At 45.7% G+C, this 17,868-nt stretch overlaps 1 protein-coding gene across 2 annotated transcripts in view; it reads left to right on the top strand.

The window, feature by feature from the left end:
* The window catches only part of ppp2r3a (protein phosphatase 2, regulatory subunit B'', alpha), a 46,870-nt gene that overhangs the window by 11,587 nt on the left and 17,415 nt on the right, over positions 1-17,868 (top strand). For both annotated transcript variants that reach the window (XM_037486525.2, XM_037486526.2), the window contains exon 2: positions 12,841-16,374. In XM_037486525.2, the coding sequence (XP_037342422.2) occupies positions 13,588-16,374 (2,787 nt within the window). In that variant the 5' untranslated portion in view covers positions 12,841-13,587. The remainder of the gene's footprint in view (positions 1-12,840; positions 16,375-17,868) is intronic.

The following is a 17,868-nucleotide window of genomic DNA, read 5'->3' on the forward strand; positions in this document are numbered from 1 at the left end:
GGCTAATAAAGAAAATAGAGAATGTTGCAAACTGCAGTAAAATCACATCTTCAGTTGTATGATTGACAGCTATATCATACATTGTTCTAAAATTAACTCAAGCTCTTGACTCTAAAGTTGCCTCTTTTGGAGAATTCGAAATCCACTTGATGTATCCGTGAAGGGTTTACTGAAGTATGCTCCTACCTTTTTAGCCATTGCAGTCAGTTAGGTCCATAAAGTTGTGTGAGTGGTTTGTGTGGGAGTAATAAATCTCTCTCCTCACCCAACTGAGCATGCGGAGGTGTCAGTGTGGTGTCTTGTGACCGAATGCATTTTAAACTCTGTGTGTGTGTTTGTTTGCATACGTGTGTCTAACGGCATACAGATGTGAGGCTTGGCAGTATACCGACAGGATGACTGTGTGTCTGCCTACTCTGCCTGCCAGGAGCTCAGTAACTCTGACTGGAAAATGTGGAATCACAGTTCCTCATTCTATATGGAAACGCACACACTTTTACATGTGAAGTATTTACTGGCAGCTAATGCTAGAAGAAAGACATCCACACGCCAACTTAACATAATACCATTTACTCCCCTCTCAACTTTTACGGGAATAGGCACACACACACACACACACACTGGCACACACACACACACACACACACATGCATGCAGAGATGTGAGCCAATGAGACATCCCAGCAGCATACATCATGCTGTCATACCAAATGCATGAGGGATTTGAGGCAGACGAGGACTTGACTTCGTTTTTTGTTGGAAAATTGTGTGTGTGTGTGTGTGTGTGTGTGTGTGTTGCACTACTCCAGATAAGGCAGGACTAACAAGGTAGTTGGCCTCACTCTGACCTACCTTACACAGCCTCTCATTGCAGAGAATCTCATTCTTCATATTGACTCCCAGTAGTGATGATGATAACATCCAGTCCATACATTTCAGTTTGACCCCTCTGTTCTTCTGTTGCTCCTTGTATTGGCTTTGTTTAGTGTTTTTGTTGGAGGAGGAAAACACATTTCTAATTAAATAAATACTGAAAATAAATGTAATGAATTTATTACATGTATCATGGATGATTAGTTCTACCTCTACAAAGGGTGTCTACAAACAATCGGACCCTTGTGTGATGCTAAAGAAGTCAGAGAACAGAAGATCATCCTCACCATTTTACAACAATGACTGTAACCACAGAACCTTTGGCTAATAACAAACACATGCTCATTTACAGCTTGTACCGAAGAAATTCAACAGTGTTAAGGTTGTGAGAGTGTTTGAACACTATGAAAGCTAGCAAATACCTTCCAGCTTAGATTATTTTTGTACTTGTACTTTTGGGGGGGGTTCAAAAATAACTCCTGTGTTCAAATTCACATTTTTCCTTTCTTCTACTGGCTCCTGGTCAACTCTCAAAATAAAAAAAATAAAAATTCCTTTCTGATACTTTCAGGGCTATGAAAGGCATGTGCAAACTCCTAAAGTATGTTACCGAGTTACAGCTCTTTCATCAAAAGTGCATAATTTACGTCCTGATCAGCCGTTGAGATCTGGAACTCACTCTCATCACTTTTATATAAAGCGCCTCCACACCCATTTAGACTGTTGAGTTTTTTCTTTCCACGTTTTAATGTCCCGCAGTTGATATTCTATCACCTCGTCCATTTATCATTTTCAAGTGTGTGATGTATTGACATCCCTGTCTGCCAGCGTTAGTGTGTGTGTGTGATTGTCTGTGCCAGGCTGTGGGTCTGTGTGTTAGTATGATAAATTGTGACAGGAGTCGGTGTGAAGGTCCAGGCTCGCAGCCAGCCAGAGCCATAGTAACAGCACAGTGCTCGCACTGCGCCTTTGAAATGCTGCTATAATGAGGGAATGTTCTTTTCTAAGCCTAACCCAAGGGACGTTGTGTGTGTGTGTGTGTGTGTCTTTGTGGCCCGGTGAGTCATACACGCTGCGGCCATTGTCTTTGTACTCTTGACGTGTCGGCCTATAACCAAAGGTCCTGTTGTTCTCCTCAGCCTCCAGGTGACAGAAATCAGGGAGAAAGTGTGTGTGTGTGTGTGTGTGCGTGAATAAATGTTGCCGCAGGCAATATCCTGTCCTCATATACAGGGTAGTCTCACATGAGGTCACCACGTTTATTCTACTTTGTAAGCTTTGGCCTTTAAAGCCCGTCGAATCGTGTATGTGTGTGTGTCTATTTGTGAACGTGTGTGTGTGTGTGTGTGTGTGTGTGTGTGTGTGTTGACAGCAGGTCCACAGCTCTGTGTTAAGTTCTGGTTTGACATTATCAGACTTTAATGAGCCATATATGAGTTGGCTGGTGTAGTAAATCTCTGCTTTTGTGCTGCCATATTACGAACAGATGTGCGAGCACGCACACACACGCACGCACACACACGTAAATACATGTAAATACAACCCGCAGCTATATTTGGAAGCCAGTAAAAACACTCTCTCCTTCACTTCTTATGTTTTCTTTAGCTAATGAGACAAAATCCAGTTTTCCAACCTAGTTATAAAAAACAAACTCTCATTACATTACATTATCCTCCCATTATACCTTTCAATCATATTTTTATCGGATTTTATTACCTTTTGTTCACACTGTCTTAACTTTACTAGCTTTGCTTTACTTGCAACGCAAGGCCCGTTTCACTAGCTGAGACCACGGCATCCACTGAAGGCGTTCAATGCGAGTGATTGATTAGTGATTTAGTGATTTAGTCTGGTCGATCGGATGGGTTCTGGGGAGCTACGGCGCACGGCAGATCCCTTCAGGGCCCTACGAAAAGTTGGAAACAGGAGGGAGAGAAAAGAAAAGAAAAAGAAAAGGGGTCGGGAGGGTGGGGTTTTCAGAATGCGTACTCGAGAACAAGAAGAGTGGGTTGAGCTGTATTTATAGAAATACCGGAAGAGGCGCGTTGGAGGCGTCGTCTTGCTCCCGGAATTATGCTAATTAGCTCCACCTGAGCACATCTCAACACCAAGGTAATTGGTAGTGAGAGAAAAGGAAATTTAAAAACGTTTAAGAACATTTAGGAACAATAAAAAAACCATTTTAACATTCAACAGGCTCAAAAGAGAATAGCAGTTGCAGTGCAGTTTAAGAACTAAAACACAGTAGTGAAATGCTGGACATTGATCAACATTGGGTCTGCTAAAGACCGCAGCAAAAGTTTTTTAAAAGTCTTCGGTTTCATGTTGAAGCAGCTGAGAGCCGCAGCTCAGCGTGAGTTTGTGAGGCAGCAGCAGGTCACACATGTATTTAGTCTCTAAACCATGCAGGGCTTTATCAACCAACAGGTTTTCTCCATGAGGACTCCAGCTGCAGCGTTCTGGATCAGCTGGAGTGCCTTTCTTCTCTCTTCTTCTCTTTTAACTGTTGCTTCCTGATTGGTATCAACATCAACACCTCCTTCAGGCTGCAGAAGCAAAAACTCTTCTTCCTCCCTCCCTTGTGCTCACTGGTATTGGCTTTAACCAGCTATTCGGAAATCCACCAGTGTATTCTGAAACACAGCTGGTTCCTCAAAAATGATTTCCTAACTCTCGTTGCACTGTTAAGACGTTAGACCTCTCCATTATGTGGAAGTGCTGGTCGGGGAAATACTGTCCAATCAGGAGATTGAACTATGTGCAGGAAGCCTCAGAGCAGTGACATTAAAGTGTGGTTTAATTTATATATCTACGTGCATACATGAAGAAGCAATGTCTGTTAGCTTTCGTAGTATTAAGGCAGTGAGAAATGTTCAATTATTTCATCGTTATTTACTGTATTAGTCATGTAATTTATAAGTCCGATCAGCAGAAAGGTGCAACTGACACTTGAAAGAATGATTCCATTTGTAAAAGTTTCTCTTGCATCCATGCATGGTTTTCTCTGCTCATTGAAATGCATGATCATAGATTAATGGATGCACAGTACATCCCCAAAAGTTGACCGCAGAATGCTGCACACGAGTGCCGCTTTACAGCCACACGCTCGGGTAAGCCCACATCCCGCCTGGAGACTGAATGCCCTTGGCACACGCTGAGGGTTTATGGGAAATCGAGTGAAAGAGCAGATATTTCTCAAACAGATGAAACAAAATGTCTGTGAAAGCACCGTGAGCACACAAAGGGGAGAGGAGACACTGGCAGTATGTGGCGTTCAGTGTCAGGGGAGGGATGCTATTCACAAAGCGGATTCAAACAAACAGGTGTGGATTGAGGTGAAGGATTAAAAGAGGAGGGGGAGAATTATGAATTATGAAAATGGGGGACATGCACTCTGAGCTGAAAGGGACGGTTGAGAGTGAAGGTTTTGGTGGGAGTCTCGTGGTGGTGTGAACCGAAACATTGGCCCCGGCCTCTGTGGATCGGGTTGAGTGTGACGCACTCTGAGACAGTGAGGCTCGTCGACATTTGCACGCACGCATACCCCGAGACGAAAAGGCAGCCGGACATTCGACTGAGCAGCGGCATGGGTCACATGCCCAAACACCACCTCCGAGAATAGACTCTAAACACTGTGGTAAGAAAACAACGCAGTAACGGTGCATGTGGCATTTGTTGGAGGGAGCTGGAGAAGCAGATCTATCGTGCTTTAAAGTGTGATCGTGCTTTACGATCACACTGACCTACAGATGAGCAATACAGTTCCTTTTTTGTTTTTTAAATATTGCTTTCGTCCCGGGCTGTAATGAAGGGCTTTAATACCCATCAACATTTTGAAGATGTGATTTTCTTTTAGTTCCCACAAGTATTTCCTCAGTTAAGGTTTCGTGCAGCCACAAGTTTAATAGAAGGGAGAAGGGGAGGCTTGAGGGATGGGGGAGTCCAGTTTTATGGGCTTGTTTGTATGTTGTGTCGTAAAAGCCCCCCTAACAGGCTTAAAGTGACAGCTGATCCAACAGGCCACCATTTTCCTGCTGAAACTGCTGTACATTCATTCTCAAATTCAAAACTATGATTGGATGACATCGCTTCTGCCTTTTATGGTTTTCAATGAAGGGTTGAAACCCACAAGGCTTTACGTGCCAGATCAAGAACTGTCGCTACCAGTTGGAACAAATTAAATGACTATTTCAGCCTAATATTCCAACATACGTCATGGAAATCCTAATTAGAGGTTGGGTTGGGCTTACGCTTCAAGTTTTATTAAAGGATATTAAGAGAAAATTGGAATTGGAGATCAACAGAAAATATACTTGGTTCCATTTTTTTCAAATTCGAGCATTTGCCGCAATTGTTTGAATGAATATCTTATTATTATTTTTTTACAGACGTGTGTGTCACCGGGGGACAGCTTTGCATTAAATGTGAGGTACACACAACCCAGAGGGACGTTTAGAGGGTCCCCGGTGGAATAAGGTGACGGGTCATTAATGAAACGGTGAAGAAAGCCATGGTGATTAGTTGAGACGTTGAGGCTACAGATGGAGATGAAGGAAACGTGAGACGAGCTGCACCACAAAGTCCTGATTTAGATGTGGTTTTGTGTGTGTGTGTGTGTGTGTGTGTGTGTGCTCTTGCATGGCAGCGAGATAAGGAGCGGTGAGTCAGTGGTGGTGAGGAACACGATGACTCTCCTCACCTTCCCGGTGACACCGGGCCATGGCGACGGGGGTTTGCGGTTAGAAACCCTAATCTGCTCCTCATATGACCCTGTGATGGACAGGGACAGCAGTCAACGCACAAACACGCATGCAGATGCACACACGCACACACACGCACAGACACACACAGACACACTCAAACAGCTCTCAGACTAGTTAGGCCATCTTTGGCCGTCCAGTCTAAACATGCTCTTATATGGATTTCTGTTCAATTCTGGAGATCTCCTCTTTCCTTCGTTGTAAACACAAAGTCCTGCTGCCTAAAGGGAACTGCTTAGTGAGCGCTAAGGTGTCTGAGAGACAGTATGTTCCGATGACGTCTTTACGGGGGCGCAAAAAGACACTTATTTGTGTGTCTTCCTGTGACACAGTCCATAGATGCTGCTTTTAGACGTTCAGAATACATCTGCGAGAGGGCAAGAGGTGTTGATGATTTGGACTGTGACTTCATTAAGACTTCACAGACTTCTTCTGTGTTCAAGCCGTCTTAACAGAAGTAACAATTCAACTGATTTTATAACATATAATATGTATGTAATGCCACTGTTGTAGGTTTAGCTTCTGTTTCATAAAATTTGCAGCCTTGAGTTTGGTTCTTTTGCATCTAGTTTGATCAAAAACTATGAGGCTGTGATTATTAACCATATAGCACGCAGTTGTCAAAATCTGTCATGGCGATGCCTGCTCCTTTTACTCCTCTCTTGCGTCAGATTAACCCTCATCAGTCTGTGTGTGTGTGTGTGTGTGTGTGTGAGAGAGAGAGAGACAACCGGTCATACCACACTTGACACACATCATCTCACAGCTACACTTCAGTGACTGCGTCCCACGATCAGCAGCTCGTGGGCAGATACATCATCTTGTCAGTTGGCTGCTTATTTTAGCGGTTCATGTGTTAGCATCAGTTTGTGTACTGCAGTTTAAAAAAAAACTTTTGAATGATGTTTGTTAGTGTATAAAACGGCGCGGCATTTGGGGAATGTCTGAGTCCAGGGCGTTTTGGAAGAAGCCATTCAGCTGGGACCGGCCCGGGGATCTGACACTTGGTCTGGTTCTGGCTCCATGTCATCTGGCTCTCGGTCTACTTCGCTTCCTTTTTGGGCTTTAACTAAGCCCGACCACTCAACAACTACTTATTAATGATGTCCCGGCATTTGTTTTGTTTGTAATATCAGCTGTTTTGGTAGCGTGGATAAATCGTTACTAGATTACACTCTTCTGCTGTTAAACACATTCAATCTTAATGGGATGGACGTTGGATACTTTGCAGCGGGATCCATCCAGTGTGTTCTTCACATGTGTATTATGCAAGTACAATTCGTGAGAGTCAAATGTCTGTGGTCAAGTTGCATTGTGGGTAGTGTAGTTTTTCCTTGCCACGTTTTGAAAGGGAATAAGAATCCAGGTAATAAAAAACATCTTTATTTTTGCTACATTGATTTTCATGCAGTTTTATCCCCTTATGTGTCCATTGTAAATCTGCGCTGTGTCATACGAGTGTGATTCTAAATTGATGGGGACCCTAAACGGATCAGTTTACGTTATTAAACGGATACTGACAATGCTTCAGCTCATTGATGTTGAGCCCCATTGCTCCAAGCAGCTCAATCAGGGTCAATGGTGTTCTCTGTCTTTTGTGCCAGTGTACATGTTTGTGTGTGTGTCTGATGTTCGTGTGGCACATTGTGCATTAGCAGCACGCAGCCAAAAGTATGATGCTTTTTAGAGTTCCACAGTGCAGAGGCGGGTCATAGTGAGCTCCAGGCAAGGTGGAGGTGTGTGTCAATGCATGCCTTAATTAACGTGCCTGTTAGTATCTGCATTTGTGTGTATGTGTGCACAAATATGATTGTGTGGCTGTTTGGAAACTTTTTTGGGATGTTGGGATGGCCAGCTTTTATCATCATCATAATCATCTCATGTGACCTACAATGTTGCTTGCTTGCTGCATATTTTTTTTTTTTTTCTTTCACCCTGTGCAGTGTAAAAAGCAGGATGTGTGTGTGACTGTGTGGTTGCCTTACAAGGCCACGCTTTTTTGAACCAGGAAACGTTTAAGAATAAAAAAAGATGTGACTCAATGTTTTTGTTCATTTGCACAGGAGCACAAAAACATCCTCTTTGCTCTAAGCAGCTTCTCTAAGGGGATATAGATGGTGTCAATGTGTGTGTGTGTGTGTGTGTGTGTGATGGTGTGTCCCGCGCTCCTTGGCGTTATTGTGTAGCTACTAATGAAGTGGTGAGCTATTCACACAGCCCACTTTCCTGAGCTATGTGAGGAGCGCTGGAGGAACAGCTGGTGTAGCACTGGAGTTGCGGAACTGTGAAGGAGCACTTGTGCCGACTCAGCGTGTGAAGCTGGGAGCGTGCAGCCATTTGTGGACAAAGAGGAAAGAATTATGTGAAGGAGGGAGGTAGATAATGAAGAGAGGAGGGGGATTGTGAGGCAGAGAATAAAAGGGGAAGAGGAAAGAAATGACGGACCAAGTGAGATTGAAAAGGGTTTCTGTTGATCGCCAAGGAAGTCTTTGATAGATATTCATCCAGGAACTGACAAGCTGAAGGCTGCATGGTCTGTGTGCAGTTTGAAGGCACGTTATATGTTGGGTTAGCCATGGTTAGCTCAGGGATGGTTAGCTTAGGGATGAACACAAGATGATTTTCTCAAGGAATGAATTGTCAGTTTTCTGTGAGATAAAGAGAAAGCAAAGCATCACATCCAAACACTAGAAACTGGTACACACTCATATTTGGCATTTCTTTTACTTTATCAAAATAATTGCCTATAACCATGCATGCCCTTGAATAAAGTGTTGGAAACAGCAGGTTGATGTCCCTCCGCCTACGGTTTCTCCCACATAGAGGGCAATTATAATCATGGGAAACTTAAGTTACACTGAATTGTAAAAAATAATATGGTTTATTGGAGCTGGACCAACTTAATGTTAAATTTTATCGGTGTTCAGTGCTATTTACTTCACAGATGTTTTTAATTTGGTCCGGGCACTGTTACATTTGTAATACTTTCAGTGTGAGGACATTCTCTTCCAAGAATACCTGGAGCAGCTGAAATGCCTTTTCTGCTGCAGTGACCTACACATACCATTCAACTTTATTGCCTGGAGGGGAATAGTAATAGAAAACAGAAAACATCTCAATCAGTACTCCCTTTATCCCGTGTTTCCTCTCTTTGTTTACATGGGAAATACCTCTAATGTGATTCTATAAAGCCGTGCCTGTAGGCCTGGGCCTGCCTGCATTCAGCTGACTTCAGCCCTGACTTCTGTTTTGACCAATAAAGACAAGTGATATTACTCTGGGACGTGCTCTATCAAGCCTGCAGACGGGTTTTCATTATGAACAGCTGTGTGTGTCTGTTCGCGCTCGTATGTGTGTGTGTGTGTGTGTGTGCAGTCATGTCTCCGGAGAGCAGTGATTTGTGGGCGAGACGGCCCGGGTCTCGTCGGGAGACAAAACGAGAGATCCCCCAAAGTCTCAGCAGGACACATAGGCACTCACTCACCTGTATGTATTCAGTCCCAAAGTCTTTCTGGTCACATTTGTACTTGTAGAACCTAAATAAACTTCTGTGTCATCTTGCTTACTTTAGGGTTTACGAACACAGACGCTTAATTGTGTCAGATATCCTCTGATCGTCCTGCTGCTTGAGTTTTGACCCGGTTACAGACGTGTGGTTTGCAGCTCCGTGCTCTTCTCTGTGAGGGACCAGGCAGGCCTTTCTTTTGCAATCCAGCCATCTTAAACTCCAGCTCCTCTTCAAGACTAATGTGCCCTGTGCCTCTGGCACAGTTGCTGGAACACCTCTTGGTGTGTTTTAAATTACACATATTTTACAGTTTTAAGGTTTATTAGACACAGGAAAGAGGACGGAAGGGGGTGATTGTAAGATGAAAAACCTAAGGTGTTGTGAAGATGGGGTTTGTGCTTTCTGTTGGGCTAGCAAAACCCCTTGCAAACATTTTGATATCTATCAAATCTATCTGTTTAAAGACAAAGACCTGCAATTTCCCTGCTGTAATTACTTTTTCTCTTTGTGCCAAAAAGCATTAGGTTGCAGTTTCAATTCATGCACAACTGATGCATGAACATGAATGTATTTGACTCTCATTTACAAGAAATGTGTGCGTGCAAACATGCAGTCAATAAATAATTCATAGATGGATTACAGAAATAAGCTGAGAATTGGGTCAGAACTGCTAGTTTGTTGGACATTTTGGAGTGCAAGAGGTAAAAAGTGAGAGAATTAAAGACAGAAAGAATGGACAAAGGACAGAAATTGTCTTCTAAAACGTGATCATCATTGATCATATGCGTGGATAACTGCACATTGAAGTAAAAAGTTTGTATTAATTTCCTGATGAGCATGTGTTTGTGTCCTTTGTTACGACTGTTGTGCCCCATCGTGGGCCTGAAGCCAGTACCCCCAAAGACACTCGTCTCTCCCTCGGTTCGTTGTAGTGTTTGTTGCCGTAGCCGAGCTCTCTTTTGTCCGTGTGTGATCGCAGTAGCGGCACTGGGGCTGCGCATCAAGCTGTGTGTTTGTGTACAGAAAGTGAGAGGGCCAGTGTAGACCTGCCCTCGCTTCTCGTGGCTATGCTTTGGTTTCCCATTTGGCGCTTCTTCTTAACAAAGACCCACTTCCCTTGCGAGGCCCCCCACTACGTGTATTCACGTGGCCAAAGTCACATAAAGTACACACACAAACACACACACACACATGCACATGCATGCTCATTCATGTTTCGGCTGACTGCTGTGACAAGGGGCCTCTGGGAATTTAGTGCTTCCTGGTGAAGGTCACATTGAAGGGACACCTTTTAGGTGGAGGAGAAAGAAAGGAGGAGGGAGGGAGGGAGCACAGAAAGAGAGGAGGACGGAGAGAGGTGAAAACGCTTGTCACCTCCTCTGGTTCTGCTCTTGGATCCGTTCAACCATTTGGAGATTAACAAAAGAAGTAGGACGTGTGGGAAGCAAAGGATTAAGAAGAATGATAAGAGTTTCTCTGCAAATAACATTCTTTGAAACCTCACATAAAGTTGATAAGTAACCTTTACTTTGTTCTTTCAATCTGATGAAACTCACCATTTTGATACCTGTATTTGGAGTTTATATGAGCTAACAAACTATTTATTTCTTCATATTTTCTTTAAAATAAATCCACATTTTTCTAATGACATTCCTGGTTTCAGCGCTCTCGCTTGTTGAGGTTGAACTGTAAGCTGATACCTCCATGCATTCTCCACTAACTCCTCCAGAAAACGTGTCCACAAAGAAAAGTAGCATTGGTTAAACTAGATCATAGCCAGCCTGGAACAGACGCCACACAATGTGTGTATGTGTGTGTGTGTGCGTTTAAAACGGAATCATTTATTTTCTGTAACGTGTGTCCGGGAGGAATGTGCAGGCATTTGTGAGTGGGTGTACAGTATGCGTGTGCATGTGTGTGCGTGGAGGTTGTTCAGTGTTATAAACACCACTGGAGTTTGTTTACATGCTCGATATCACTTTGGGAAGCTGTCGTTCACTAAGATATGAACACATAGATTTAATGTGTGAACAGCATAGAGGAAGGAATGCGCGTGTGTGTGTGTGTGTGCGTGCGTGCGATTACTAACCCATGATAGTCTATTTCTAAACGCCAGATTTCAAGTGCAGCTTGCCAGGAAGTGCAATTTCCTGCTCAAGAGACTGAATCAGCAGCATCCAGCTGTTGTGTTTGTAAGGGACAGAGAAAGCAAGACCGAAAGATGAGGCGACCGCCTGTTTTTTTTCCATACAATTACTTTGTAGTTGTTTTTCCAGGTGCCCCATCCCCATCTTGCCAGCCGCATTCCCCCACTCACAAGCCCACCAATCATTCCTCCCCCGCCTCCCACTTGCTTTTTTTTTCTCGCACTTTTAAGTAGGAAAGTCCGGCTCCATAGTTCCCCCGAGAACCTGGGATAGGACTTATGTCCGCACTTAGTCTAACTTGTATTTACCTTTTAAGTGGGGTGAACTACATGCCTCAGCTAATGCATAAATGACATGCCTCAGCTACATGCATGAGCTACATGCCTGTATTTAGCAAGGGTATGTAGTAATCCTTAATATTGAATATTTGAGTTTAATAGTGCAGGTTTTTATTTTTCTGTTTTCTTTAAAATCCTATTGTTGATAGAAATTTGCACTGAAAATGTACTTTGTACTTGTACGTAGTTTCTATGAATACGCAGTTAGTTTGTACGGTTGAGGTTTAGAGAGGTGTGTGGTTGTGCATTCCCACCACGCTATTATAATGACATGTGTGTGTGTGTGTGTGTGTGTGTATACAGTAAGTATGGGCATAGAAGTTGTGACCTCCGGAGGGGGAGGAAAAGCAGAGGGAGGAATGAAAAAAAAGAAGAAAATAAATAGGTGCAGTTGAAGACTAAAACTGAGACACAAAAATACAGTATATACATACTTTTCTGTTTCTGCCCAATAAAACTTCTGTACATTCCTGAATTCTGAAATAGGGCCCTAACTAAGCTGTAAAATTGTAACTGATATTTCAATTGAAATATTATTTGTAATAGCAGGGCCAATCACTATTACATTATTATACTTAAAAAACATAAAACTAGTTATTTAAGCCGGGAAAAAAATGTTTTCTTAAATCCGTAGTTTTGGCAGTTGGCGAAACTGTGATTTCAATATAATTCTGAGTCATTGTGCAGCTTCAGCAGGGTTGGAGTTCCTTTGTATGCCGTTTTCTTTTTCTGAAGCACTGGAAGTTAAATATTGCCCTTTAAAATATAGTATAGGATTTTGCTGGAGAAAGGGCAAACAAATGTCTCTTCCTTACGACACACTGCCTCTCTTTTGCTGCGTTGTGATTGGTCTGCGCAGTCAAAGGACACACTTTGTTCTGTGCTGTGACGAGAGAGCAAGTCACATCTCAATCTTTTGCGCGTTTATGGCTCACTTCCGCCTTTCCTTCTAACATTGTTGTGCTCATCTGTGGTTCTGAGGTGGATGTGGCTGGAATTTAAATGCTTGTTTGCAGGTTTTTTTGATAAATGAGCTCCATCAGCCCTTATTAGCTGTCATGGATGATATGCACACAAATGCACTCACATCTATCCATTTCTTGCCAAGTTCTTGATGATTTACTTTCTGTTCCTCTGTTTTTCTTTTCCCTCTTTTGCAACCTCCTCCCTCCCTCCCTCCCTCCCTCCCTCCCACCCTTCTCTGCTGACTCGCAGGTGGTGTCCTCCCATCAGAAACATTCACGCCCTCTAACACATGGCTGACAGCGGGGGACGGAAGGGGCGAGAGTGAACACGGGGCCGAGGGAGACACAGAAAAGCGCACAGGAAGAAAGGAGCAGTGGGCCATCTGTGGTCGGTTCCATGCTATTCTGCAGCTGTGTTGGACTCGACGAGCCTCTCTGATCCCCCGTCAGGACTTGGGAAACCACGGAGTGGGATACGGTTGTTCTCCCCCCCATCTCCTTGCTCAGGGGGTGAGCCTCGGCTGGGGCGATGCTGAGGCCTCGCTGGCCTTGGATGCGGCCCTGGGGCTGCTTCTCCTCAGGGGCGGGTGATACCCCAGCTGGATCTTCCGCTTTCGCCATCCTCAACAGCTGTCATTAGCAGCTAACGAGCTGCTGCTAGAGAGGAAACGCGGAGAGGAGGGACCGTACAGCTGTTAATAAAAGACTCAGACCTCTCAGACAAGGAATTTGAAAACCTCTAAAGCTCTTTCGGATGCCAGCATGAAAGGATTTTTGTTTTAAGGCATCTCTTTTCTGGCGTTGATCAATTTTTTATTACAGTATTGACATACCTCTGACATTGGTCACTATGCAGTTAAAGCTAACCAATTGACTATATGTTTTTTCCTGAGTTTTTGACATTTAATCCATCCAGTTTTTGTTCAAGCTATATGCTTTTTGTTTTAAGCTTTTATGTCATTTTAACCTTCCTATGCCCTAAAGGCCATTGATCACCATGGCTGCAGCCTATCGTGTAGTGGTGAGCAGTGTCAGCTGCTACAATAGTGTGGTGGTTGACCGGCGCACTCACTCCCATGCAGTGCACTACTGCCCGGGGCCATGTGGGGCGCTGTCCCAGGGCCTGGACTGTACCGTCGCACACCGCGGCACTTGTTCTGAGGTGCTTGCTGCACCTGACACCGTGTACACGGACGCCAACAGCTCACTCATACACTCCCATAACTTGATCACTCAACACCTCCACAACCATGGTAAAGTGACTGTTACCTTGGACAGATCCTATAACGGTGGTTTAGAGAGGGCAGACAGCAGTGGCAGTTTGTCTTTAGGGGAGGATAGCCCCACATGGCGTGGTAAAAAAGCCTCCATTGCCGGAGGCTCGACCGGGAACCTTAGCTCCTCTGGCAGTCTGAAGGACATTACCGAAGAAGCCATCAATCTCGCCAGCGGTAAGCTCAAGGAGTTTTCGTTTGACAAGCTCCGCCTCTCTTCCTCCAGCCACGTCACCTTACGGAAAGGTCGTAAGGTCCGTCCCGACTCTCTCAGCCGTCGCTCCACCGACCTGGAGATCATCTACGGCCACTTCAGCTCCAACGTCACCGCAAACGGAACCGCCAACGGCATGACAAACGGCACGGGTCCGTCTAATGATGAGAACCTCCCACCATTTGTGCCTGGGAAGGTGGCGAGCCTGGAGGAGACGAAGCTAAAGGGCAGCACAGCCACACTGTCGGCCATCACCAAATTGAGTGCTGGATCCACAGGCAGCCAGTTGAGTATCGGGTCTTTAGACCAAAGTCTGACCACAATGGCCTCCCTGTACCGCAACACTTTGGGAGATGAGAACCTGATTGCGCGTCTGCTGGAGAAGACGCGGGCGGAGGCGGGAACTGGGGGAGCGGGCGGGGAGGACATCCGTGCCTGCCTCGACATCCTGCTTAAATGTTCTGAAGACTTAAAGAAATGCACCGACATTATCAAGCAGTGCATCAGACACAAGGCCGGCGGGGGGCCCGAAGACGGCGGAGCCAGTCCCGACAGTGTGTATCGGGCCGTGATGACCCGACTCAGCTCCTATTTGAAGAGACTGCCTCTGGAGCTCGAGGGCGTCGGCAGCTTGGGAGGAGTTGGGCAAGGGGGTCCGGTTGCGCCCGGGAGCGGGCACAGCGATCTGGCTGAGCTGGTCAGCACTCTTCACTCCATCCAGCAGGGCGTTTACTCTCCAATATTTGGCAACGAGCAACCGCCTCGCTATGAGGATGTGGTGACGTCACCTCCCCTCCCAAAGACCCCTCCTCATTCGGTATCGTCTGCCCTCTCTTCTGTTTCTTCCTTGTCTTCTTTGAAATCAGACTCCATCCATACAAAACCAGTCCAAAGTCCCCCGTCCCGAGCGACTCCGCACACAAATGGACTACAAAATCAGCATCTTTCTTCGGTCACACAACAAACGCTCTCTCCCCCGTCCGTCACATGCTCTCCAGGCGGCTTCCCGCCAACACACTCTCCGTCCCGTTGTCGTACCTCCCCCACCCCACTGTACACACACACTCCTCCAGCATCCCCCATGGAGGCTCTTCATATTGAGGAGGAGGAGGAGGCGGATGTGGGAAAGACCCCGGAACAAATCTCACAACAGGCACACACTCAAACTAGAGTGATGGGTGCTACCCAGAACAAAAATGGGATTACGTTTGGTGAACACACGCACTTGTCTCATGCGCACAGTCTCCGTAACTCTTCAAATGCTTTGCCGGGCAGCACCGACTACAGCCCCACTTGGCCTTCTTCTGCCTCACTCACAGTCCCAGCACCCAAAGCTGTCTCACACCGGAATGATGACATTGACAAGCTGCTGATGGACTTAGAGAGTCTGTCTCAGAGCATGAGCCACCCCAGGAACACTGAGCCTCCGCTTCCAGCCAAAACCAGGAAGAGAGAAGCAGGCCAGGGAATCACTTCCGGCGAGGCCCTATGTCAGCCTAAATTGTCCCAGTTCCAAGTCCAGAAACCTGCCAACCACATAGCCATGAATGGCCCCACCACCAGGTCTCCCCAGAGTCCCACTCCTCCCCGGGGAGAGAAAAGTGAAGCTGTGTTAGGAGAGGAAGAGGATGGGGCACTGCTGCTGAGGATCCTCGAGAGCATAGAGAGTTTCGCCCAGGAGCTGGTGGATACTGGGGCGGGGAGCACAGGGAGTGCTGAGAGGAACAGTGGGAAAGAGCGGGAAGTGATGAGGCTCCTGCAGGATACCATGGCCACCGCATGCAGGGCTGATACACCTGTGGAAAGCACAAGCCCACCAGCTGTTCCCATTGGTCCCTCCGTACACACACATGCGCCTACACAAATCCCAGCTATACCCCCAAAACACTTCCTCGCAAACACACCTGCAGTTTCACCTGCACCGACACCTACATATATAAATGCGTGCGATGCTACATCCCATGCTTTGCCCGAACCAAAACCGGAAGCTTCCCCCAAGCTAATGCCCACAGCCATACTTGAGCCTACAACTGAGGCTGCAGATTCTGTTGCTGAAGCCTCTACAGGTGAGACTGACACATCCCTCCCCGCCCTTGTAATGGCCGCACCTGCAAGCTCGCATTCCTCCACACATCAAGCTGAACCTACACCTGTAGCTGCACCCGAAGCTCCGGCCCCCATTGAAATCCCAGTCGTGGTAGTCTCAACAGATGCTGTCGTTGCCTTGGACGACGCCGTTGCCGTGAGGGACACTGGTTCGACCCTCCTCATCCAGCAGACTCCAGAGGTCATCCGAGTAAGTCAAAGACACATTTCCCTCCTTTCTTTGTCAAGTCACTAGCTTACTGCTTTATTGAAGGCACTTCTGGTATCTGGTGGTGTACAAACAGCTCACTGAGTCATTGAGTTTTACCTCAGAGTATATATAATCATTTGATTGATTTTCTTGTTAGTTACAAAAAGTAAATGTATTAATATTATGTGAAATGTTGAGTAAACTGATGATACACATCAACATCATGACAATGTGTATTTTAGATGATACTGTTGCCATGGTGTCAGAAGAGTGTGACTAAGAGACAGACAAACAGAAACTAATGAGTGGAGTGGAGAATTTGTAAAAAAAACAGCCTGCGTGGCGTTCAGTACATGTTGTATTTAATGCCTGGGCGAGGATTGTATCTCTGTGACACAATGGGGTTGATACCTCCGTAATTGATGAGCCTTTCCCTGTCAGGGCTGGAATAAAAGAGGCGGGTGCTCTGAATCATGGAACAGAACAGCTCATTGTGTGAGGAGTGGCTCTTTTCCTGGTTTCTAACCTGATGTGAGTTTGTTGGCTCCCTTTTCCACTCTGGGGAATATTTAAAGGTAATTTTGGGTTGTGCTACAGAGTGAAAGAGAGGGTAAGGCAATTGCAGCGTGTGTGTGCGTCTGTTTGTGACATGGTGTGCATGCCATACTGACGTTTCCATGAATAAAATTAGTGAGGGGGGTCACCTTAGTGTCTGACGTGGGTTTTTGACAGCACATTGTGGATTTAGGTAATTATCTGTGAGAGACAGCCAGCCATTTTCGACAGCGAGACGGAGCATCAAATCCTTTCTGCCTCACATCATTTGTTTCCTCTTCTCCTTTGCTAATATGTTTATTCCTTTGCTCTCCCATCATGCCTCCTTCTCCACAAACAAGTCTCCCGCTGCTGTTTGTTTGTGTTAATTTACTGAGCTGTGTAACCTTATGCCCTGCTGATATGTAGGGCAACTATTTCTGAGGTTTCCATGGTAGCTGCCACAGAACAGCACAGCCAGCAACCAAACGCATCATTATTCGTCCTCTGCCTGCCTATCTCTCTCTTTTTCCTTTATTTCCTGCTCCTCTTCCTCCTCTTCCTCCACACTTCTGGTAATCTCTTGCCATCCTTGCATCTTTCTTTTCACTTCTCCCTCTTCTTCCTGCATCCGTAGCCCTTTTTTTTATCCTCTCAGTGTCCTTCATTCACCTGGAGTTGTTCTACATTGACCACCACTTCTCTTGCCGCCCTGTGATTGGCCAATGTGTTATTTTGGGAGCGGCGAACAACAGTTGTTGCTGTGTGGAGGGCAGAAAGAAACCCCAACGAGAGGTGCTGATTGGAGCCCAACAGGAGGGGGGGGGGGTGGAGGGTGGGTCAAGGTGGGGTAGGGTGTGTTGTTGGCACACTGGGTGTTAACGGTATCGTTACCCTCCAGCCCCCTCCAACCTCTCAAGAGCGAGGTGTGAGGGAGACCTAAATCTGTCCCCCCCTCTG

This window comes from Pungitius pungitius, chromosome 14, assembly GCF_949316345.1.
Source record: "Pungitius pungitius chromosome 14, fPunPun2.1, whole genome shotgun sequence".
In the NCBI taxonomy this organism is placed as follows: domain Eukaryota; kingdom Metazoa; phylum Chordata; class Actinopteri; order Perciformes; family Gasterosteidae; genus Pungitius; species Pungitius pungitius.